The 24,166-nt window shown below is 44.8% G+C and overlaps 2 protein-coding genes across 4 annotated transcripts in view; one reads left to right on the top strand and one right to left on the bottom strand.

Annotated features, from left to right (window-relative positions):
- Positions 1–12: 12 nt before the first annotated feature.
- On the top strand, positions 13–15,519 carry AP3M1 (adaptor related protein complex 3 subunit mu 1). 2 transcript variants are annotated; one of them, XM_053388066.1, is made up of 9 exons: positions 13–109; positions 4,303–4,578; positions 5,558–5,729; positions 7,160–7,297; positions 7,815–7,900; positions 9,405–9,538; positions 11,722–11,929; positions 13,384–13,528; positions 15,226–15,519. In XM_053388066.1, the coding sequence occupies exons 2-9, from the start codon at positions 4,306–4,308 to the stop codon at positions 15,324–15,326; spliced, it is 1,257 nt and encodes a 418-aa protein (XP_053244041.1). In that variant the 5' UTR covers positions 13–109; positions 4,303–4,305; the 3' UTR covers positions 15,327–15,519. The 2 variants fall into 2 exon arrangements, with proteins under 2 accessions (XP_053244041.1, XP_053244040.1); XM_053388065.1 differs by lacking the exon at positions 13–109 and adding an exon at positions 224–494.
- Positions 15,520–16,307: 788 nt separating this feature from the next.
- The window catches only part of VCL (vinculin), an 84,092-nt gene continuing 76,233 nt past the window's right edge, over positions 16,308–24,166 (bottom strand). For both annotated transcript variants that reach the window (XM_053388063.1, XM_053388064.1), the window contains 3 exons: positions 21,816–22,019; positions 20,096–20,200; positions 16,308–18,601 (listed from right to left, as the gene is read on the bottom strand). In XM_053388063.1, the coding sequence (XP_053244038.1) occupies positions 18,455–18,601; positions 20,096–20,200; positions 21,816–22,019 (456 nt within the window). In that variant the 3' untranslated portion in view covers positions 16,308–18,454. The remainder of the gene's footprint in view (positions 18,602–20,095; positions 20,201–21,815; positions 22,020–24,166) is intronic.

The following is a 24,166-nucleotide window of genomic DNA, read 5'->3' as shown; positions in this document are numbered from 1 at the left end:
AAGCGCGCAGGGTAGGCTGGGCGAAATGCCTGATCCAGCAACTGAGGGAATTCGCGGGCATTGGGCTTAAAAATAAAAAAGGCGGAAGGACTTGGCCCCAGATTTTCAGGTAGGACCGGCGATAATGCAACTCCCAGTTCTGCGCTTGGGTGCGCGCTTGAATTGTTAGCAAAAAATTGCAACCAAGGATGAAAACGCGCCCAGCGAAGTTCGCTGCGCTCCAAAACTCCGGAGCGAGGATGCAGCGTTCCTTTTGGACTAGGAAGCGCAATGGAGATGGCAGGGACATTCCTAGGAAGGCAGGCGCCCGGGCCTCTTCCAACCGCGGCTTGCATTTCAGTGCAGGCAGTTTGCAAGGGCGCCCTGCCGGGGTGTGGTTAGCGATGGGGCTGGCCCCATCGGAGGGCTTCGCAGCCATCTTTTTGCCAGCGCTGCTGCTGCTGTGTGGCTTGTGCCGGATCCTGCTGCTCTAGAGTTAGTTTTCCGCTTGGAGGGTGAGTTTGTGGAAGGTTCGTGCGTAAAGGCACTTAGTTACGATTCAGTAGGAGGTTAAGACTGAACTGGCTGCTTAGGCTACAGTCCCTGATCCCCGCCCCTACTTTCCTGGAGAAAGCCCCGTTGCATGCAAATAGGGCTTACTTCTGAGTAGACATGCTGAGGCTTGCGCTGTCGGTGACTCTTTGGGTGGTACCAGCTGCTTAGAGAACTAACAGATGTTTCTCCAGGCTGCTTGTAAAAAAAAATGCGATTCCTGGAAATGCTAGAAATCTTGCTGCCACTTCTGTAATCCTTTGCTGAACTAGTTTGGTGGTATTTTCAACTGTTGGGGGTTTGTTTTGGGTGGGGAAATGAGACGTGAGAAATACAGCTGGTCCCGAGGGTTGCATGCACGTTCACCGTTGAGCTAATGGCAGCAGTATAACTTAAATTACATGAGGGCTGAGGTTCTAGGTGAAGGAAAAAACTGGACTGTTTGCTTGTAATTTGGAAGATGCTTGTTTGTCCTTTAGGCGTGGCAAGATGTAAAAAGCAAAAGGCAAAAAAAACCCAAACACCTATATACATCTCCTCCAGCAGTATCGTAAAATAAACTGTTGTTACACAAACCGGCCTGCAGACTTTCACATATTGGTTGGTGTTGGCTAAGCCTCAGGAGTTTGGGTTCCCCACAGACAAGGGACAGGCAGATCTGAATGGTCCACATCAGACTTCACACCAGGCAGTGGTTAAGGAATCTTAATTACATGTTTGTGTGGCGGCCATTGGCAATTTATAGTTTGCAGCTGGCTAGCAATCCAGAACCGGAAACCCTAGCTTGAAATGGATATGTAAACAATGGTTTGTGCTATTGGATAATTGACAAACCAGAACAGCTGATGGACTATAGAGATAGGAAAGAAAGGAGGGTGATCCAGAGTGTTGCCAACACCTTCCCTTCCACATCTGAAGCTCTTTTCAGGAATTAAGGGTGCTCTTGTCTGTATGGATGCTGCACGAAGCACCCAATGAAATATTTCATTATTAGGCTGGGTTATAGCAATTGAAGTCAAAAGTAGCTTCTGCTTCAGGGGGGATGGGGGATGGTGTTGTGTTTAAAGCACATGGTGCTCATTCTGTTGGCACTGGAATGCACTGGGAAGGTGTTTCCATAATTATTTCACGACCTCTATACAGCTGTCTGCTGAATTTCTTGGCCTTTAGTGTAACCAGGAGAGGAGCAATGGAGTACCTGCTGTAGGCAGATCCTAGTAAGGAGTGCAAAATAGGCATCCAGTATGTTGACAGTTGATAAATTGATCCTGGATTATATCATATTTCCTTTTCAGTATAAACTAATGTTCAGAACGGTAGTTGAAAAGGCAAGTTCTGCTGACTCAGAGGGTTAGTCGGGGCAGTGGACCAGGTGAAGTGGTCCTGTTGTATGTTTTCATTGGCTCCATGCAGCGTTCAAAATTAGCCAGGTGCATCTTGCACCTGTCTATCGGCCGCTCATGACCAAGTGAAGATACCTGGGTGCCAGGATGGCACCTGACATCTCCAGCATCGGACTAGCTGGTGCACAGCAGCTTTTTTTTTTTTTTTTTTTTTTGATGCCATGCTATGTCACAAGTCAGATTCATTTTCAACTTTGCAATCTTGCAAAACAAACAAAAGGCCTCTAAATATTCCATTGGTGCAACCGGGGCAATAGCTTTTATATCTCACTTTCTATCATAGTGAAGGACAGTCATAACCATATGACACCTAGCCAGCTTTTGGCAGATCAATTTGGGAGCCAGAAAAATCACTGAGATGTGAAAAATTGAAAATTCATTGGTAGCATCCTTAAAAGCCCATGAACATTTTCATCAGTGCTACTGGCAGAAAAGGAAGCTTTCTGTGATTGCGTTGCAAATTGCAAAGATTTTCCAAAGACATTAATGGTTGTGTAATGTTAAAAAGACATTAATCATGTAGAATTTTCTGTTCAGACTAGAACAATAGGGCATGTTTTCGGGATGATACTGACTTGCCCTGAGGCTTACACAGTATTGAGGTGAAGAACTTGCCTCAAGCCCTCCAGATTTTATTGAACTCTGTTTCCCAGCAACCCGCAAAAAGCTAGGGACCAAATGGCTCCTAAACCAGGGTTACAGTCACCAAAACGGAATGCCTAGTTGCCATTTTGGGGCCAGATGGCTCAAAAAGTCATATTTTTCACTACAGCTTTTTGGTTCCTGAAATTCATTCTGATTGTGCAGATACAATATAACAGAATTCTACAGTGGTGTTATTAGTGTGTGAAAACAGTCAAGATCTAAGGATTCCCAGGCATGCACCTCCAGATGATGGAGACATCAGATACCATCCTGGTGCATAGGCATTTTCATTTGCTCACAAGTGGCCAATAGCCTGGCCTGGAAAATTTCAAACGCTGCTTGCAGATATTGTTGTACTGCAGTTCCCATAATCACTGACAATTGGCCCTGCTGGCTGGTGCTAAAGGGAGTTGGAGTCATAGAATTAAAGCACTGTAGAGTTGGAAGGGACATCAAGGGTCAACTGGTCCAGCCCCTTGCAATGCAGGGATCTTAACTAGATCATACAAGACAGAGAGCTATCCAACCTCTGCTTAAAAACCTCCAAGGAAGGAGCATCCACAACCTTCCGAGGGTGTCTGTTCCACTGTCAAACAGCTCTTACAGTCAGAACATTCTTCCTGATGTTGGTAAACATCTGGAGGGGCAGAGGTCCTCCACCCAGATCTACTCCATCACTCTCTGAACTATCCCTCTTGAACTTCCTTGGTCCTTCTTTTGAAGCTCTGTAAGTTAGTAGTATTAACTGCAACTTGTGCTATTGCTACTGAAATTTGTTGTCTCTTGAAGATTTACTTGCAGAGCCTAATTCTGATTTGATACACAAATAAAATCTAAAGGCTATGCCTGGCTAGCTATTACTATTTCCTCCTCCAGCTAAGTTCCATTGAAGTTTCACTGAAGACTGTATCAATGAAAGTCTGTGCAAAAACGGGGTTTGTCGACTTAGCAGACAAAGAATACGACTTGCTACTTTCCCCAAGGCTGAGATTTTCTAACTGGTGTGTTCCTTTCGTCCTGTTAGGTTCCTGGAAAATCTCTTGTCATGGAGCTTTAAAACATGTGGTTTTTACTAATGCTAGAAAAAACCTTTCATAAACCGGCTGCGTAGATAGTAGCAGCAAATTTATTAAACCAGGTAGCACGCTTTTTAGTATTTAAATAACGCCTTTTACAGTGGCATATTAAAGATAATAATGCATTAGGAAATAAATGGGGCACTTCAAAATGGCTGCTACCATTACTCTTGATTTGTTTATCTTTGCTTAAAAGCAGCTGGCAGTAGAACCCAGATGACTCTCATAAACCAGTAAAAATTGCTATAATGAGAAACTATTTAGGTATTTTGTAAATCTAAAAGTAAAATAAAAACCTCTGGTGAGTTTAACATAGGACTTTCCATACGTTGACTCCAGCCAAGTGTTATTTAGCTAGTCTGCAAATTGTTTCAGATGCAGCTCTGCAGGCAAATTTTCCTGACTGCTAACTTGGATTACCTTGCAGAAAATTCTGAGTTTCAAAGGCTAGGCTTCAAAGGATGGGTTCTTCCACTGACCCTCTTCCAGACAGCACACAGCAGTTATGTTTATATGTAGCCTGAGCTACCTCTTCTAGTGCATATGGTTCCCAAAAAGTTTCAGGGGGGGTGGGGGAGGGAGGAAGCAGATCAACAGCCCAAATAATTGTTTATTTGCATTAATATGTGTGAATGTGTCTCCAACAGAAAATGATCCACAGTCTGTTTCTTATAAACTGTTCTGGTGATATATTCTTGGAGAAGCACTGGAAGAGCGTTGTCAGCCAATCTGTGTGTGATTATTTCTTTGAAGCTCAGGAGAGAGCGGCCGATGTTGAAAATGTGCCTCCTGTCATCTCCACGCCTCACCACTACCTCATCAGCATCTATCGGGATAAAATATTTTTTGTGTCTGTCATACAGACAGAAGTGCCGCCACTCTTTGTCATTGAATTCCTTCACCGTGTAGCAGACACTTTTCAGGTTAGTCTGCGGAGCAATTGTAGGGTTTCAGAGGGGAAACGAAGGTCTAATTCCTACGAGTTGCGGGCCTTGGGGAAGTTCTTAGCCAGGTATAGGCAAACTCGGCCCTCCAGATGTTTTGGGACTACAGTTCCCATCATCCCTGACCACTGGTTAGGGATGATGGGAGTTGTAGTCCCAAAACATTGGGGAGGGCCAAGTCTGCCTATGCCTGTTCTTAGCCATGTGAGCATTCCACGGGGTGCTGAGTTGCATTTAAATACACTTGTCACACACTCTGGCCTGTTTGCCTGGAACAGGCTTCCTCAAACTTGGCCCTCCAGATGTTTTTGGCCTACAACTCCCATGATCTCTAGCTAGCAGGACCAGTGGTCAGGGATAATGGGAATTGTAGTCTCAAAACATCTGGAGGAAGCCTGGCCTGGAGGATTCCTCTCCCACTTTTATATACAACAAGCATTTAACTTTTAGAAATGCTTTGTTTTGTACAATTAACTAGTAATGTAATGAATTAGCACAGAGTGGGTGAAATTGGGTAACTAGAATAGAAATAATTTTAGTCAAATACAAAAACAAAGTAGTAGTTAGCTTTTTTTGTTGAGTGGGGCTATCGCTAAGAGGAGCCTCTGTCTATATTAGGGGTGACAGACTTTGACAGGTGGGAAAGGCAGCTCACCTGAGAATTACAGGCACCACTCTAATGTCACAGGTAGGTTGCCCTGCCCACCTGTCAAAATTCTTTGCAGTCCCATCTGAGCATGGAAGAGCAGGGAAACAAGTGGACATCAGCTCTGGCAAGGAGAAAAAATACCAGGTCTGCTTGCTTTTGCTGCACTCAGCAATTCATCTTAAGTGTGTGGTTCAAAAAGCTTGCGGAGCATTAGGCTGTGGCAGTTGCTGAATATAACAGGGTTTTTAGGTGAAGTAAAAGCTTTTAAATGGAATAAATTGCCTCCTTTGCATCCTCTGCTTGGTTTAGGATTACTTTGGAGAGTGCTCAGAGACTGCAATTAAAGACAATGTTGTTATTGTCTATGAGCTTCTTGAAGAAATGCTGGACAATGGCTTTCCTCTGGCAACAGAATCCAACATCCTGAAAGAGCTCATTAAGCCTCCCACGATCCTGCGCTCCGTTGTCAACTCCATCACAGGTACCACGACAGCTTCCAAACGCAACTTGTTCTTGAAATCAAAGGCTTGACCACTTTGTGCTTCTCCAAATTTCTGTTGGTTTGTGCAAATTCAGGAAGAGAAACCTTTGAATGTTTCTTAAGTTCCTGAGCTATGAGAGCAGGATCAGATAACATGCCCTCCGCCTTTGAGAAACTGGCTGGAGCTGATGAGATTTGCATCAGCCATGTTGGCTGCTCCTGCAAAAGAGGGCCAGACCTCTTATCCCATGACTGCTAAATTTATCCAGCATCATCATTTGCTTAGCGGGGGCTTTGTCAAAGAACTATGTAGTATTTACCAGACCAGCCTATCCACTTGCTTGTTGACACTCTCAAATCACTCCAGATGGCACTGAGGCTAGGGCTGGGCGATATATTGATATATAGTTCAAAACCAGTTTCATGAATCAGTTTTATTATTTTTGACCTGGCAATATATCATGAATCCTGATGTATGTGCGTGCTATGTAAAAATCACAAAGTGGGAAACACCGCGAAACCAGCCAATGCTCTACATAGCTCCATCCTTGATACATCAAGATGTTTAGCTGGTTATATATCGCAGTGTTGAAAACCAGATATCGCCTAGCCCCGGCTGAAGCAAGATTTTCCTTCTTGATTCTTCTGCAAAGATTATTCGTCCATATACTGTCTCACCAGAGTGGTACATCCTCTGGTTATCTCTCGCTTGCACTACTGCAATGTGCTCTATGTGGGGCTACCTTTGAAGGTGACCTGGAAACTACAATTAATCCAGAATGCAGCAGCTAGACTGGTGACTGGGAGCAGCCGCCGAGACCATATAACACTGGTCTTGAAAGACCTACATTGGCTCCCAGTACGTTTCTGAGCACAATTCAAAGTGTTGGTGCTGACCTTTAAAGCCCTAACGGCCTCTGTCCAGTATACCTGAAGGAGCGTCTCCACCTCCATCATTCTGCCCAGACACTGAGGTCCAGCGCCGAGGGCCTTCTGGCAGTTCCCTCGCTGCGAGAAGCCAAGTTACAGGGAACCAGGCAGAGGGCCTTCTCGGTAGTGGCACCCTCCCTGTGAAACGCCCTCCCACCAGATGTCAAAGAGAACAACAACTACCAAACTTTTAGAAGACATGTAAAGGCAGCCCTGTTTAGGGAAGCTCTTAATGTTTAATAGGTCATTGTATTTTAGTGTTTTGTTGGAAGCCGCCCAGAGTGGCTGGGAAATGTATGCTTTGTACCAGTTTACCTCTGACAGATGTTAAGCTAATTGGCATGTAGCTTCCTGAGTCCCTTGTTAAAAATCAGCATTACGTTGCCTACTTTCCAGTCATTCAATAAGGAGGGTGGTGTGTGTGTGTATGACAGGTTTTTTTGTTTTCTTAGGATATTGATTTCTTACTAGTTTCTTTTGGCTATTCTTGTATTTCCAAGGCAGCAGCAATGTGGGCGATACTCTTCCAACTGGGCAGCTGTCAAATATTCCCTGGAGAAGAGCAGGAGTAAAGTACACCAACAATGAAGCTTACTTCGATGTGATTGAAGAAATAGATGCCATTATAGACAAATCTGGTACGAGGCTTTCAAATGTGTGTTCTTATCCTTGGCAGAGTGAAATGGAAGAGTTAGACCTGGGGTAGTGCTTCACCAATAGTCTTCAGTAATATCTTTTATATAGTAGCTTGGATTTCGAAGTTCTCAGTGAAATTTGATATCTCAGTAAGCCTACCTTACAGGGTTGTTGTAATGTCAATATTAACTACTCACATGCTATAGATAAGGGGCCAAGGCCGAAACTGAATGACTTTCTTAAGACCACTTAATGAGGTCATGGGAGAAACAAGATTTGGAAATGGCACCGCTTGTTCTTCTAGCAGCAATGCCACAGTTGCTAAAAAACATCTTCAGTTGTTGTGGCAATTCAAAAAACATATCCCCAGGGCAAATAATATCCAATGAACTGAAGTCTGCCTGAAGCACATTAAATTAGTTTATTCACTTGCATGGTGCAAATGACTCCTTAAGGTGTGATCTGCTGATAATCCTCTTTTAAGAGATCGCTCGGTGATCTTTCCTTCCTCTCTGCCAGGCTCCACAGTCTTTGCAGAAATTCAAGGGGTCATTGATGCCTGCATCAAACTCTCGGGGATGCCTGATCTTTCACTTTCTTTTATGGTAAGTCGCGTTTTCGTTTATAGTGTGTGTGCATGTTCGTTGTAAATAGAAGTAGAGGTCTGCATTCACCTGAACGCAAACAGAACCCTCCGTACAATCGTGGATCCTCAAGCAGCTGATTGGTGCTGTCAGCGAGTTCCGCTTGGGAAAAACAGTCAGGATCTCACTTTGGTTCCTGATTGGTCTTTTGTAGCCATGTAGGTATATGATATCAGGTGTGGGAGCAGGTGGGCATGGTTTGTGGGGAAACTGCCCAAATTACAATTAGTAGTAGTAATTTCTATACCACCCTTCATCCAATGATGACAGGTTGGTTTGCAATATAAATTGAGGCCCAGGCTGGGCTTAATCAGGCTTATGGGCCAAAGGTTCCCCCATCCCTGCCTTAAATAACAGTGAATGAGAGGAATTAAAGTAATTGTGCAGGAGAGGGACCCGCTATCCCAGCACTAGCTGTGTTGAACAGACTCCTAGCAGTGTGTCCTTTGACCTGTTACTGTTGCTTCTGGTCGCTCTGGCCAGCCTAAATCTGGATGAGTGAAGTACCCATGATCTAGATTATTCAACCCATGAGAAGGGAACCGCCGTCTAAGCTCCCAGTCTGCACCACTCAAGCATCAGCCTGCCTTTTCCCCTACCTCCTGTTAACTTAAAACCGGTACTGTATTTCAAGCTGTCAGGGCAGTGTGGAGGGAGCCCTGTCCCTGGGTGGCAGAGAATCCTGCTGTGCCTCAAATTCTAAATGCAGTAAGTTCATTAAAGAAGGGAAACTATATGAAAGGCAGTGACTATTTATTATTCATTTATTTAAGCACCAACGTGCACAGTTGTGTACAGAGAGTCACTTTGGGGCTCCATGAAGTGCCCAGAAAATAGGAGAAAATAACTTGGGAAGGAAATGAGTAACAGCCTAGGGGTGATCCACCGGCAAAGGCTAACTGAAGCACTTGCAAGCTGCATGTAGGGAATGAGTCTATTATAAGCGCCAGGAATCACCTTGAAGGTGAGGAGGAGGCAAATATGTGTATTATGTGACACAGAGGGACTCAGGTCTATCACAGTTTGTGTGTGTGTTTTATACACAAATGAACGCAAGGGATAGATGTTGGCTCTTGAGAGTTGAAGCATAGCACTCATCCAAAAGCATTAATCATTAACTAGTGCAATCCTATTCATGTTGACTCAAAAGAAAGTCCCACTTAACCCTAAATTAGTTTGCATAGGCTTGCAGCTATTGTCTCCTCCTATCTTCCAAAAACCTTACTAGTTGGCACATGACAGTGACTTGCCAAATACCAAGGCAGTGAGTTTAACTGGGCCAGGTTTTGAAAATCTCTAGATTTGCCAAGATCAATGTATTCTAATGAATATGAGAGAAAAACATTGTGATGCTCCGGGATGAATAATGAAATCCTAAAACTGTAGAGTTGGAAAGAACCCTTAGGTCATCTAGTCAATAATTAGTATGACTGAGAAAGTGTTTATCTTGATTCACCTTCTGTAGAATCCAAGACTCCTGGATGATGTGAGCTTTCACCCCTGTATTCGATTCAAGCGCTGGGAGTCGGAAAGAGTGCTCTCCTTCATTCCCCCAGATGGAAACTTCAGATTGATTTCCTATCGAGTCAGCTCACAAAAGTAAGTCTGAAGATGAGGGGCTGTGTATATACACAACAGTTGTCTTTGCTGTCATCCACGATCCTGCTAAACTCTAATCTTTTCGTTGGTGCCGTATGCATGCTGATACCTTTCTGTAACCTGCATAGTTTCTAAGACAGGTCTTAGAAACACAGGCTAATATTGCTTATTATTTCTGTGCCTAACGAAAACTGAGCATCTCTGTGTGCAAAAAATTAGGCAAATCCCTACCCACAGACTCAGAAGTGGTTTTGTTATGAGGATCCCATAGTTTGCTGAAAGCCAGTTTACACTGTTGATGAGAGCCAGTGTGGTGTAGTGGTTAAGAGCGGTGGACTCGTAATCTGGTGAACCGGGTTCGATTCCCCGCTCCTCCACATGCAGATGCTGGGTGACCTTGGGCTAGTCACACTTCTCTGAAGTCTCTCAGCCCCACTCACCTCACAGAGTGTTTGTTGGGAGGGAGGAAGGGAAAGAAGATTGTGAGACACTTTGAGACTCCTTAGGGTAGTGATAAAGCAGGATATCAGATCCAAAGAAAATGGCACACTCTCTCCAGTTCACATACCCATTCACCTGTTGTCAAATGAGGGTGGGTGACATTTTGGTGGGTTTGCCCCGTAATTTAGGGGTAAATTATTTTTAAAGGTTAGGATTTCTTTCACCAATGGTGGGAGTGGCTTGCTTTTTCTCTAACAGTAATGGAGGTTCTTTTGGTGACCGCCATTGCCACACTCCATGGCATGTATGTGGGTTACTCAGGGAGGTGGATGGCAGTCACTGAGACTCCTTTTGTTGTTATTTTAAAAAGCAGGGAAATCTGTTAGTAAGCCAACCCCAGCTACGCAGAACAGTTCAGAACATTGCCAAGATTCAAAGCCATTTGTCTAGGAGTTTTTCTAGAAGTTGTCTTGCGGCAATCTCTCATGTCCATTTAGTATAACTGTAAATTGTGTTTCTTATTATTAGTTTCTACTGTTTTATTGACTTATTGCATAGTTGTATAACATACTCTGTTCTGAAGGGGAGAAGGTCATGGCTGCCTGGGAGTGGGCCCCAGCCAGCAGAATGGCTGGGACAGGTTCCACAGTGGGGGATGCACTGGGACACCTGGTCTTAGTGATCACGGGTAGGAGGAGGAGTTACGCTAGGACCAGACCATGTCATTTGCTGAGGAGGCAGGTTTAGTCGTTGTTTGAAGACTATCCCGGCCTCCAGGTCTGGCCTTGACCAGAAGGATACTGGAATCAACAAGGGAGACCTACATGACCCTAAGGTGCTGCTGTGCAATGCCAGGTCAATGATTCACAAGACCACCGTCATCCACAACTTGATCGTGGATGGAGGACTTGACCTGGCATGTGTAACAGAGACTTGTTTGGATGAGGCAGATGGACCTGTTCTTGCTGCTGCTTGTCCACCAGGTTTCTCTTATGCACAGCAACCCAGGTCATATGGGTGGGGAGGGGGGTTGCAGTGGGTTTTAGGAAGTCATTAGTTTGCATCAGGTGTCCTATTGGGAAGACCCAGTTTTCTGAGTGCATGTTCTTGAAGTTTGGCAATTGGGCAATATGAGATTCCTTTTGGTGTACTGACCTCCCCGCTGCACCAACGATTCTCTCCCTGAGCTGCTTCAGGTGGTGACAGATGTTCTGCTGGAGACACCTAGTTTGGTTGTCCTAGGGAATTCTAACATCCATGCCAACACAACCTTGCAAGGGGCTGCTTGGGACTTCGTGGAAAGCGTGGCTTCCATGGGGCTGTCCCTGAATACGTTTGGCCCAACTCATAGCTGCAGACATGCCTTAGATCTGGGTGGGAAAGAGAGTGGAGGGGCTGTAAGGCATACTAGATTTGGGCTTGATTTATAATACAGGGAGAGAGAATCAGAATTGTAGAGTTGGAAGGGACCCTGAGGATCATCTAGTCCAACCCCGTGCAATGCAGGAATATGCCGCTGTCCCTTATGGAGGATCGAACTGGTAACCTTGGCATTATCAGCACCATGATCTAACCAACTGAGCTATCTAGGGAGTGGAAGCAGAACCAGGAGTTCACTGTTCTGACCACTTGCCTTCATTCATTTACAAGCCTCCACTTCCCAGTGTGTAAAACAGCATCTCATATTTGGTATGTGTCCACACGGTTAATGACTGCATTTAATCTCTTTTTTGAATGTATAGTTTGGTGGCCATCCCAGTATACGTGAAGCATGCGATTGGCTTCAAGGACAACTCATCTTCGGGAAGATTTGATGTCACAATTGGGCCCAAACAGAACATGGGGAAGACGGTGGAAGGAGTCCTCATGACCGTTCACATGCCAAAAGCGGTGCTCAACGTGAACCTTACAGCCACACAAGGCAACCACACGTTTGATCCTGTCACCAAAGTAAGTCCTGTTGTCCTCTGTGGGTTGTATAACCCACCTTTCGTATAATTAGAGGGGCTTGCTCCAATGAAACGAAAAGGGGGTGGGGCTGCCATGTGTAATGGAGCATTGGACCAATTCATATGGCCGCTTGATCTTCTCTAATCTCTGCATAAGTGTGCTCACCTTTGACTGCCTTATGGGAGGCTGGGAACACGTGACAAGACACCTTTGGGTTGTATTCAGCACTGCGCAAGCAGCATTCTGCTTATGCAACAGGACCCCCCACTTCCTCCCTTCTCCCTGCGCATCCCCCAAAATCTCCATCCAGGGAGTGCATGGGGGGCGGGCTTCAGAGGAGAGGAGATAAGGGAGAAGTTCCATTGCGCAAGTGGAAATCGGCAGCCTAGGATACAAGCTCACGCCTCATACTTGGGCTTTCCTTGCTGTTTCACACAACTGCTTTACTTGAATACAGCCTTGCCAGTGTGAGCTCAATGCCCTGTCATCACACACACACTTACCTAACACAGGGATGTTGCAAGTGTAGCCCTGGCTCATGGTTCTCGAGCAAATGATTAGAAATAGCCAGGCTAATGACACTCGAGAATTGCACAGAATTTGGAGTCCTGTAAATCTTTCACTCGAAAGGGTAAGGCCTCCTGACCACTGTCTTCCCTGTACATCCCACTGACTCCTCATTTTTCTGCTGATTTCTTTGCCTGCCAGAAACATTGCAAAAACAGCTGGGTGCAGAATAAAACCCAAAGATTGCTTATTGTGCACGAATGTCCTCAAGTGGATATTAATTAGGGGGGTTATTTTGCATTCCATTTGCCTCGACTGAAACAAATGTTTCTGGCCAGCTTTTCTCCCTCAGCTTCTCAGTTTGTCCTATTAAGGTTACAGTCCCAAGTACCCGATTTAGCAGTAAATCCAACTGAACTGTGAGGCTTACTTCTGAGTAAACATGGATAGGATTAGGGTGTGAGGCTGCATTCATGCACATGAGCCCTTGTAAATCCTGCTCAAACAAAGAATTCCTTCCAAGCAAACAGGGTTAGGGGGTGAGGATCAGGCTCGTTCTTGGAAAGAACCCAAGTGGAAGAATATTCTGTTGCTTTCTTTCCCTTGTTTCTGTTGCTTTTTGGTTTAGAAATGTAGGTTAGGAGCTTGCTGGCAGCAACAAAGCCGTTTGCTTCAGGATCCTCAGCCAGGCCTTTAGTGTGTATCCTGTCCAGCTTTTGCGAAACAGTTTTCTCAGTTTTTGCCCTGCTTGAAAGAGTAGGTGCTGCATCACGAGAAAGCCGCAAACCGGTTCAAAACTTCCTGGAAGTGGGACAGGGTGCCTTAGCCAGTTATTTAAATCTCATCTTCAGCACATGCACACTATAATATGCAGGTGACAATGTTGACTTTGTTCACAGGAAAAGCAGTTTGGAAAGGCACTGTTATCACTACTGTTTGTTGTTTAGGTGTTAACATGGGATGTTGGCAAAATCACCCCGCAGAAGCTGCCCAGCCTTAAAGGGGTAGTGAATTTGCAGTCTGGAGCGCCCAAGCCAGAAGAAAACCCCAACCTGAATGTTCAGTTCAAGATACAGCAGCTGGCTATTTCAGGTAAGGTCCTTATCCCATTGGCCTGGAGCAGGACTTGGTGTTGAATTTCTCTCCCAAACTTCAGGGAACACACAGCAGGTTGGGGTCAACTTAAGACTTCAGTAGCGTATTTCAGTTCTTGAAGGCGACATGCTTAGATAGATTGGCCAGTTCCTGAGTTTCAGCTCACAAGCACAGCCAAGAAGCAGGAGAGGGGCTAGCTTTCTCACCATGCGGTGGCTCCCAAAGTGGGACAAACAGAAGGGGCAGCAAACTGCAAGGAAGTTGAGCAAACTGCAAAACAGAGGTAGCTCTCACCAGCTCCCCCCCCCCCTTGCCACTTTCTCTCATACAAGAGAGATTGTACTGTATGATGACGTAAAATGTGTTTTACAGAGGAAAAAGTACTTTTATAAGAAGATAATGTTTGCCTGAAGTTTGGGTTTAATTCTAAAATCACTGGGCTGACGTATTTGTGAGAAACCTGCTACAGCTGGAGCTTTTTAAAATAAAAATCAAAATCTGATTTAAATCAGTATCTATTGCAGGAGAGGGTGGATACTTTTAAAGGCTGTCCCTCTACCTCTTATCTGCCACAAATGGCATTTCAGTAGTCTGTATAGAATGTGGGACCTGCAAAAATACTGCAATTTGTCCACCAGGAGGAATGTTCCTTTTCAAGGCACCAGCCACTCCTCCTCCAGAATACCAAGAGCTGCATAGTTAGGCCAATTGTCTCTTCCTCTGCACCACCCCTTTCCTATTTGGCACTTCCCATCTCCCGAAGGTCGGTGAGCACGCTCAGTCTTCATTGGGCTCTTCTTGGGTGGGGATTGCCCCCTTTTGAACTTTAAGTAAGTTTTGCATTTCTGCATACTGCAGAGTTCATCTGAACACATTGTCCCGGCCTCCTTGTTCCTTAGCAGTCCCATTTTGGCTCCAGTCCTGTCGATAATCAGTCACCCAGGTTTGCTATTAGAGGAAGGAGCTGTCTGTTTTGCTGACCGCAGAACTGGGCTTTGGGGCACAATCTTGGCATCAACCATAGCAAATGTCTGATGCCTGCTGAAATCTTAAAAGTCTCAGCAGTGGCTGAAGATTGCCACTGCCTAAAGGGCTGTGTGTGGCCTCATAGCCCTGCTTAACATTCTACCGTGTTCATGTTTTAGTGGGTTGGTTCAGAATTTGACCTTCTATAATATTGCAAGATGAGCACTTATAGACAACATTTTCTCTTTGTGATGTTTTGAATTCTGCATGCTTTAATAACTAAGTTACAGTGTGACATTTTTTATAGCAAGCGACAAATGCAATGAATAATAGCAGCAGCAGCATCTATCTCTGTGACTAGCAAAAGGAGGCCAATCTGAACAAATTCAGCTGTTCATGGTGCAGAATTGTAACCTAAAATTGACACATACCCAGTTGACCTTTCCCACGCTGATGCTCTCTAGTTATTTTGGACAACAATGCCCATTATCTTTTACTGCCGGTTATGGCTGATGGGTATCCAACAACTGGAGTGCACCAGCTTGGGGAAATAAAGCTCATGCCAAGTTATATCCCCTATAAATTGGGAAACTGGCTACTCTGAAGGACTGACTTGCTGTCAGTAGTTGCGCTGAACAGATTTTTTCATGAGGGGGTTCCTCCGTTGTAAGAGTCGGACTCGTGTTTAAAGCTTGTGTCCCTAAAACCTATCTTGTTCCTTATTTCAGGGTTAAAAGTAAACCGCCTTGACATGTACGGAGAAAAGTACAAACCGTTTAAAGGTGTGAAGTACATCACAAAAGCAGGGAAATTCCAAGTGCGAACATGAGACTCAAGATCCCTGCTTTCTTGGCAGATCAATGTTGGGTTTTCTTGGGATTCCCCCACCCCAGTTGAGGGGAAACAAGATGACTTGGTGACTCCAGTTACACTAGATGCCAGTTTTAACAGTTCCTCTTGATTAGACTCATTCCCATGCACTACACATCTTCAAATTAAATCATAGTTTAAATAGGTCTTTATATATGGCTTTGAAATTAACTTTCTGTAACAGTTCCCTTTTGTGGGCTGATGGGATAAATGACTTGTGATTGCAACCGGGGACTGTCTGCAGAGCCAGCTAACACGGTACACTGCCAAGCAAACTACCAAAGCACAAGAGGAATGCAGGAACTTCTGGAAACAGAGGGACACACCCACACCCACTTTTGGACATCGCTGAAGGTAACTGACATTCTTCTTATAGCCTGTTGGAAAGGGTATTAGAGCATGTCACTTTCTAAGTCCTATTCAGAAACAAAAGGGAGGGGGGGCAAAGGGCACAGTCCTCTGGCCAGAGGGATCTTCAGTGGTACGAACAAGGCTTTCCCTGCAATGTTTACAACATGCTGCCTTTCAAACCTAAACTGTTTTTTGCCTTACAAGCTTGTGCATTCAGCAGACAATCTGTAGCCAATTCTGGATTTTCTACAACTTGCTTTACTTTGAAGGTGAAAAATGTATGGTAGTGGAGTCTTTGCATTGTCCAGTAGGTGCCACCACTTTGGAAAGTTTTTTCCCCCTCTACGCAATTTGTTTGTGCCATGCAAACCTCAAAAGCAGCTTAACAAGGTTGTACTTATTTGTAATGAAATAAAAGGGAATTCGGCTGTACTGCCTGGTCATTCGGTTAATTGAGTTACTGAAATGCGTACACAATGAGCTTTGATTAAATGGTTGTGCATTTAGTGCTGGTGCTACTGTGCCAAACAGTCTGTATTCAATGAGCAAAGTCGTTTCCCCTTCAAACCTGAAAATACTGACCTAAGTGGACTTTTTATACAAATGCATTTTATTTTGTTTGAACAGAACAAAGAAGGTTGAAAATATTAGCATATACAACAAAATTCTGGTTTATAAACAAAGGTATTTAGTGGCAAAATGCTCCTAACTGACATTCAAGTTTGCTTCATCTTAGGTCTGATGAACAAGTGTTCAGGAAAGCATAAATTGCATAAAGTGTGGAGGATATTAACTTCTATAAAAGACTTTAGAACTTAGTAAAACATTCTGAAGAAATATCCAAGGCAAATATGAGTCAGAGCTTTCCTTCAAACATTCCTTAACAAAAAGCAGTCTTTGGTATAAACCGTCATGTAATTAAAGGCATTAGTAATATTGCATTAATACAAAGTCAAGCTATTAAATGGTGATGATTTTAAAAGCTCGTGATGAAAAGGCTGGACTATATGTTGGGAAAAGACATTCAGAGTCTCCTCTTCCTGCTGAGTTCATGCAAACCAAGCAAAGGCAACAAGGCATCCAGACTAAGGCTGTGATGTTCCCTTTCATCTTCTGGTTGTGGCTACTTATTGCCAGAAACCTATCTGACAATTTTGAGTACCGCACAGTCACTAAGTATTCAGGAAAATGTGGGCAAGCAAATTCCCTTGCTCTAGGCAGTTGTAAAGAAGTCATTAAAAGGTCATTTCTGGGTGTGTGTTTTTAAAAATTCCCTTTTAAATTGCACCAGAAAGAGGGGGCACAGAAGTTAAGTTTAAAGAAACTTTTAGCAGGTAAACAAGTGCCGCCTCTTATCACTTCTATAGGTCTCCTGAGCATGAACTTCTGTTGCGTGACAGCATAGGGGCACTGCAGCATCAGTACATAATTTATTTGCAAATACACAAGCAATTCAGAAGTAGGAATAGTGATTTGCGCAGGAACGTTGCCCTGCAAAAGACAAGAGGTGCTCTTTCATTAGTGTCAAGGGCGCTTCTGCGAGAGGTATCTCTGATGCACGGGGCCCTAAATTATCTGCTCTATGCAACTGCAGAAGACAACGGTGTGTAGATCAGTACAAAAATAAAGTCATACTACTTCAGCACTAAGCACCCCAGGTTCCCTACCATGGTTGAAAGAGAACATTCCATTTGCCAGCCGATTCAACTGATGAGCACTGGATCTGAGGAGTGTTTCACTGTGTAAAAGCCCAAAGTGATCATTATTTGTGTTACCTCATAGGAGACGTTCTGCTTTCGTACCTTCTCCAACACATCCCAATGGTGATTGGCTAGAACAGAGAAAGAACTGTTCCGCTGCTAAAGCAAGCAGGATAATCAAAACAAAACCTGATATAAACACACATTTTTGTCCTATGGGTACAATTTTAAAAAAAGGACAGGGAGGACAAGCAAGACATAGCCTTATGCCAGTGGGAACAGGCTGAAATATAATTTAAAACTCTCCCAGCTGTTTTGTTCCTGACCAAAGAGTAAGGGATGCTGCATAATCTCTCCCTGCTCCTTCTCAATTAAATGCTCCAAACGGTTATTAGTGGTCAGTTTCATCACCAATAAGGTGTTGAACTGACTAATGGCAGCTACTCCCAGATTTTGATGGCTTTGAGATCACTATTGGGCAGAACGACGAGCAGCAGCAGCTTTTGAACACAGCACCTCTTCCCTTGCAGCAAGGGAAAACTTTTGAAAGAAATGAAACAAACTCAGCAACACACTGGTTTTAAAAAAGTTAGAGGAAAGGGAGCAGAAAACGGAAGTGCTGGACTGTTCGGTCTTCTGATTGTCCCTCACAATAAACAGCTAAGCAAACCAGCTTCCCAGAGTTTTCATCCATGCTAAAGTGAAATCTGCATATACTGCCTCTCCTTGAAAACCACTGGAATATATGCTGCAGAACAGGGAGGGGAAACTGAGGTTACAGAGTTCATGAAAACGGGAGATATAAAAAACCCTCAAAAGCAAAGAGAGAAAAGCTTGCCGTTGTGAAAGCTAATTGTGGTGAGGTTAGATACCAAAGGTAGCTCAGCACACTTATGAAAGCCCTTAAGAGAGGGAGTTCCAGGGGAGGGGGCTAGTTTTAATCGCTCAAGCACCTTTTGGCTGTTTACAGAATTCTCTTTGCTCCAACAAGGGGGTTTTCTATTAAAAAAAATATGCTTAGGGGAAAGGCAGCGCTCTACTGGTACCAAGGAGTTTTCCTGACCCAGCGTAGAGTGAATCCAGCATCTGTTCTTATTTTAATGGAGGCGGCCTCAGCTTCCCGAACTGTTTCCTTGACAGACTGCATAAGGTTCTGGGCGTTGTGAACCAACATCTCTGTGGCCTGCAGAAGAAAGAGTTGTTTGAAAGCACTTAAAAATATATATATATATATATATATATATATATATATATATATATATATATATTTTTAAAACCTGGCTTTTCATCAAGGGAGGGGGGAGCATCTGAAGACAAGCTGTGTGCTTCAATCCAATGTCCAACCTGAAAATCATGATTCTAAAGCACCACACACAGTCCAAATGACACCAAGCGTGCAAACATCTGACAGAGATGTTTTTATTTTAGTGGAATTTTCCACTCAGCCTCCCTGTGCTCCCTAACAGGAGCTGGAGTGCAGCAACATCGGGGGGTGGGGGGAGACCACATCAAATACCTTGCCATAGACTATTCTGGAAAATGCCAGCTGTAGGTTCCAACTGTTTTGCCCTATATGTGCCAATACAGCTCTTAGCTGCACATAGTGAGCTCCGACTGTGCTGGCAGTGATTGGGACATTCACATCCAACAGAGTATAAAGAGTGCTGAGAGACAAGTTCATGGGATGTACATTCAGCTTCTGCGCTAACCCCTCTGCAGCTGGCTTTGCAAAAGTATTTCATAGAATTGTAGAGTTGGAAGGGACCACAAGGGTCATCCAGTCCAACCCGCTGCGATGCAGGAATCTCAGCAAAAGCATCCACGAGAGATGGATGCCCATTCACTTGCCTTACTTAAAAAAAAGAGCAACATGCATCTGTAAGAAGGGCCCTGGGGGATCTGGGAAAGGCCCATCTTCTCCAGCTTCCAGCACCCAGGCAGAGAAGCCCATAGGTGAGGCGTGAAGAAACAGTCCCAATCTCCGTTGAAGCCTGGATCCCACCCCAAGAATTTAGAGGTACATTGCCTATGAAAATGGAGTCCCTTTATCTTAACACAGCTAGCAGCCGTGAGGATCAGTCCTTCGGGCATTTGTCTAACCCCCTTTTAAAACCACCAAAGCTAGTGGCCACATTTTTCTAACGGAAAGCAAAACCTGACAGTCACTGGGAAGGTTTGGGATAATTGTCCCCAACAGCAAAACAACATCTGCATTGGATATTGATAAAATCTGGTGGCTTACGGCAGCATTCAGGCAAACCAAAGAACCATTCATTTATATCCACCAGAGGGTGCTAGTTAATAACTATTTAAACAGGCTGTGGGAAATTTTATTAAGCAAGAAAACCAGGTCTACCTTTGGATCATAAATTATATTTTGTTGCAGGACACGAACATAGTGTACCTGACAAAAAAGCACATCCTAGTTTTCTAATGAAGGTCAGTTTGTCATAGTCACACTTGTTTTGAATCTACAAAGTGTCATGCACGTAGAAATAAGCATACCTTGAGCCACACCTTTCAGTTACTCTAGCAAGAAAACTTACAAGAGCAAAAGGATAGCAAGGGAGGCCCTGCTGGCAGCGGACATCGTTTCACCAATCGTGCAAAGCCTGATGCAGTGGACAATTCCAAGCTTGCAACACACGCACCCCCTTGTGGCAGGCGTGAGAATTACCTGCTCAGACTCCTCGTCGCTGATGTTAGTGCGGCCCAACATGGTGGCTTTGACAGTGGAGAGGATTTTGAGTTGTGTGCTGATGGTTGGGATTCGCTCGCAGACCTGCATGGAAACAGAATTGCACAGCTGAGAAACTGTCTATATAAAACTATGCCACTGTTCTCATGTGTCTTTTTCCCCAAAAAACAGCAGTAGCAAGCATAAACATTCTTTTTCCTTGGTAATTTCCACTCCTCTTCAAGCCACCCATCTTTTTCTCAAGAAACAAGGCAAGCTGCTTCAGTGGTAGGGAACTAAGGTATCATCTAAGTTGTCTTATTTCCTCAGGGACATGTGGGCAGGTTTGGGGTCACTTTGCAGCATTATTAATTATTATTATTATTTGATATACCACCCTTATATCAGGGTAGTTCACAAGATAAAGATATAAGATAAAAACACAAATAAGTAGTTAAAACAACAAAACAATAGCTCTCCCCCCCAACTCCCACAAACACATTTAAAAGGCTGTAGAATATCATTGCTTTCTTTGCCATAAGTCCTAGAGATTCAGAGGACCAGTTATCTATTTGAAGGCTGGCACCTGCCCACGCTGCTCTGCAAGGCTCTCTGCACAAGGGGCTGCTCCTTGCAGGCCCCTTGCGTTCAGCTGCACTGTGCTGTGCTTGTGGCAGCGAAGCCTCAGGCTGAGGTGGTACAGGGCCACAGAAAGCGCAGCTGCTCAGGGAATTAGATAGTCCGCAGTCCGATGTCTGTGAGACCCTAAACTTGTCTGGCCAGGATTACATTGTCATGCAGGAGAAGATAGGAGCACTGTTGAGACCAGTCGAGAAACAAGCAGGCTAAAACAAAGCTGTTGCCGCGATGAAAGACCTTGGCTGGATAGTTCAGCCATCTGTGGCCTCTACCGTTACTGCCGCATCGTGACCTGGCAAACTTACAAGTAGGCCACAGGTCCAAAAGAACGAGGAGGGCGAATTCGAGCAAGCCAGCCCACTGTCTGGGCTCTCAAGCAGCCCCCCTGCTCCAAAACAAACCCATCTCTCAGTGGCGTGCGGTGAAATAGGGGTATAGTTAGGGCCAGAGGCAACCAGCCTGTGAGGACGACCAGGACACTGCATGTGTGACGTCGCAATGATGTGCAGGTGAGTATCACACCTCCCTCCCTGAACCGGGCAGAAGCTTCCTGGGCTTTGGGAAGGAGACGTCAGGTGAACATTTAGGAGACTAGCCTAGTAAGGGGGGAAAGGTAAAGGACACCTGGACGGTTAAGTCCAGTCAAAGGCGACTACAGGGTTGGGGCGCTCATCTCTCTTTCAGGCCGAGGGAGCTGGCGTTTGTCCACAGACAGCTTTCTGGGTCATGTGGCCAGCATGACTAAACTGCTTCTGGTGCAAGGGAACACCGTGATGAAAGCCAGAGTGCCCGGAAAGGTAAACCTTCCCGCCACAGTGGTACCTATTTATCTACTTGCAGTGGTATGCTTTCGAACTGCTAGGTTGGCAGGAGCTGGGACACAGCAATGGGGGCTCACTCTGTCGTGCAGATTCGAACTGCCAACATTCTGATCCGCAAGCCCAAGAGGCTCAGTGGTTTAGACCACAGTGCCATCCACGTCCCTGCCACTAGCCTAGTCCCCTGACCGCATGCCATCTCTGTTACCAATGCCAGCTCTCACCGCTTCCCTGCCTTCTTCAGGCAGTGGCTGGTGACCCACCTGCAAAAGGTTTGTCCTGATGCGCTTGTCAGTGCACTGCTTCGCCACCTCCTTGGCCAGCCTGGTGACTTCGTCGGAAGCTTTCGCGATATCCTTGGCACACTGGATGAGAGCCCGCTTGTTCCCACTGCCGCCTCTGACCAAGCGCGACATCTCGGCCATGAGGAGGGCCATCCGCTTGGCGGCGGCGATGATGTCGTTGCCCTGGAAAAGAGCAAGGGCAGCCATGAAAGCTTGGGAGCCAGACATCGGCCCACGCCGTCACCCCCGTCCTGTAAGCAAGCCCTCGCTCTGGAAGGGCAAGGAAGAGACGTCCTGTGCGGTGCAGAGGCCGCTCCACAAAGAGCACTGGAAAAGAGCTTTGCCCCAAAGGCCAGTTGCGAAATACTTTCTCTCCCCCCAAAAGTGAAAAACAAGCTTTGGCCCGTAAAAAAACAAAAATACGTTGTGGACACGCAGTGTTAGTTTGTTGCTGAAGTGAAAGCGGCTAAGTTCAGACAGTTTTACCAGTTAAACATCTATCCTTTTAATAAGGGTGCAAGAAGATTGCCTTAAGTTTAAAGCATCCAGTGTTATGAAGGTGAATATTCTTAATATCAACATACAAATGGACATGGCGCATCCCAATTTGGCACTCTACAGTCACAGATGACAACTAACTTTTCTGAGGGGGACACAGCTGAGGGAGAAGTCAGAGTGTCAGTTAATCCTTTTGATCAGCTGTATATGTAAAAAGGCATGCTTAGATGGTAGCAGTTTTTTATTTTAAAAAATTGTTAATTATTTTTAATAAACCACCAGTTATTCCACGTAAAAGGAAGCGGCGCTTCTAAGATGAGGCCTGCTGCAAGGTGTGTACGCATCATCTGAAACCTCAAAAGAGAAAAATCTTCAGGACTTAGTGATTTGCAAACATATGAAGCTATTATTTATCAACTGGCAAACTCTCCTGTCGTGAAAACCAACTACCACTTAATTCATCAAGTTGACAGCCTCACTGTAAGAACTGCCACCTTTCCTCCACTTAGGACAATCTCATCTTCCTTCAGTGAAGAAGAAAGGCATTGGGCTGCACTTGGACATCACGCTAAGCTATAGGTTATGCAGCTGGCTTAGCAATGCAGTCTTACCTTGGAAGTTGAACAGAATCCATTCCAGAAGTCCGTTCGACTTCCAACGGTTCGGAAACCAAAGCACGGCTTCAGATTGGCTGCAGGAAGCTCCTGCAGCCAACCAGAAGTCCCGTCGGACGTTCAGCTTCCAAAAATAGTTCACAAACCGGAACAGTCACTTTCGGGTTGGCGGCGTTCAGGAGCCAAAACTTTTGAGAACTAAGCTGTTCAAAAACCAAGGTATGACTGTAGTTTGTTGGGGGTGAATGAAATTGACAAGCTACAGTTAATCAAAAGTAGTATCAAAGGTTTCTGCGCTCCTGTCTACTCATGGCCACACCAGAGCAGAAGTGGGAGAGTTTGCAAACTTGAGGTTGAACCGCAACCATTCAGTTCAACTTGTAACACAACTTTTTAACAGCCACTGTTTTGAGAGGGGGTTCTTTATTTTTTGAGGGACAATATAAATAACTGGTGTTTGAAATAACATTTCTTTATATTAAATACTATAGCTGAAAAAGTATTCAAGATCAATGTAATCAATTCATTTAAAAATAAAAAAAATCTGTGCAGTGTTTTTGTGAAGAGTGCTTAGTTAACATGACATACGGACCAACAGTGAGAAAATAGGAAAAAGTGCCTGGACTGTAATCTTTTGCATGCAGGAAAGTGGCTGTTAGGCATTAGGACTACCGGGAGAAAAGTGTTTGTAACAATGGCAACAACAAAAGGCACACAGTGTGATGATAGCTGTGGAAGGGGACTTGTGGTCCTTAAGGACATATTTCCACTATGCAGTGCAAAAAACCATCATGTTGTACACATTACAAAAGGCTGCTGAGTTGCAAAAGTCTGAAGAGCCATATCCTTGTTCAAGAGTCTCTTCACACATTTGTTTTTAACCAGTGCACTGAAAATACTGTGTGTGTGTGTGTGTATTTGTACAAATGAAAAATGCATGTGCAAACATGCATGTTCCACCACACAAATTGCGTATCACCATTGCAGGAGCAATGAGCCAGGGTGCTAAACATGTGCTTGCTGCTGTGATGAGTAACGGTTAAGGGTGGACTGCCAGCCCCCTTGAGCAATGAAGGCCATGCGTCTTCTCGGCTGGTTTCTGAAGAGCAGAAGGCAAAGCAGAGTGTAAAATGAGAGAGGCCTTCGCACCATGAGGCAAGTGGTGGCAATGGCAGGTTCCAGGTACCATTTAAGGGAGAGAGAGATCTAACCCATGGA

The sequence above is a fragment of the Podarcis raffonei genome, chromosome 5, assembly GCF_027172205.1.
Source record: "Podarcis raffonei isolate rPodRaf1 chromosome 5, rPodRaf1.pri, whole genome shotgun sequence".
Lineage (NCBI taxonomy): Eukaryota > Metazoa > Chordata > Lepidosauria > Squamata > Lacertidae > Podarcis > Podarcis raffonei.
Note: the sequence above shows the minus strand (reverse complement) of the source record. Positions and strands in the feature narration are given on the sequence as shown.

Coding starts and splice junctions, on each gene's coding strand:
- AP3M1 (XM_053388066.1), top strand. CDS start 4,306: ATGATCCACAGTCTGTTTCTTATAAACTGTTCTGGTGATATATTCTTG. Junction 4,579..5,557: donor GTGTAGCAGACACTTTTCAG/GTTAGTCTGCGG, acceptor TGCTTGGTTTAG/GATTACTTTGGAGAGTGCTC. Junction 7,901..9,404: donor ATCTTTCACTTTCTTTTATG/GTAAGTCGCGTT, acceptor CACCTTCTGTAG/AATCCAAGACTCCTGGATGA.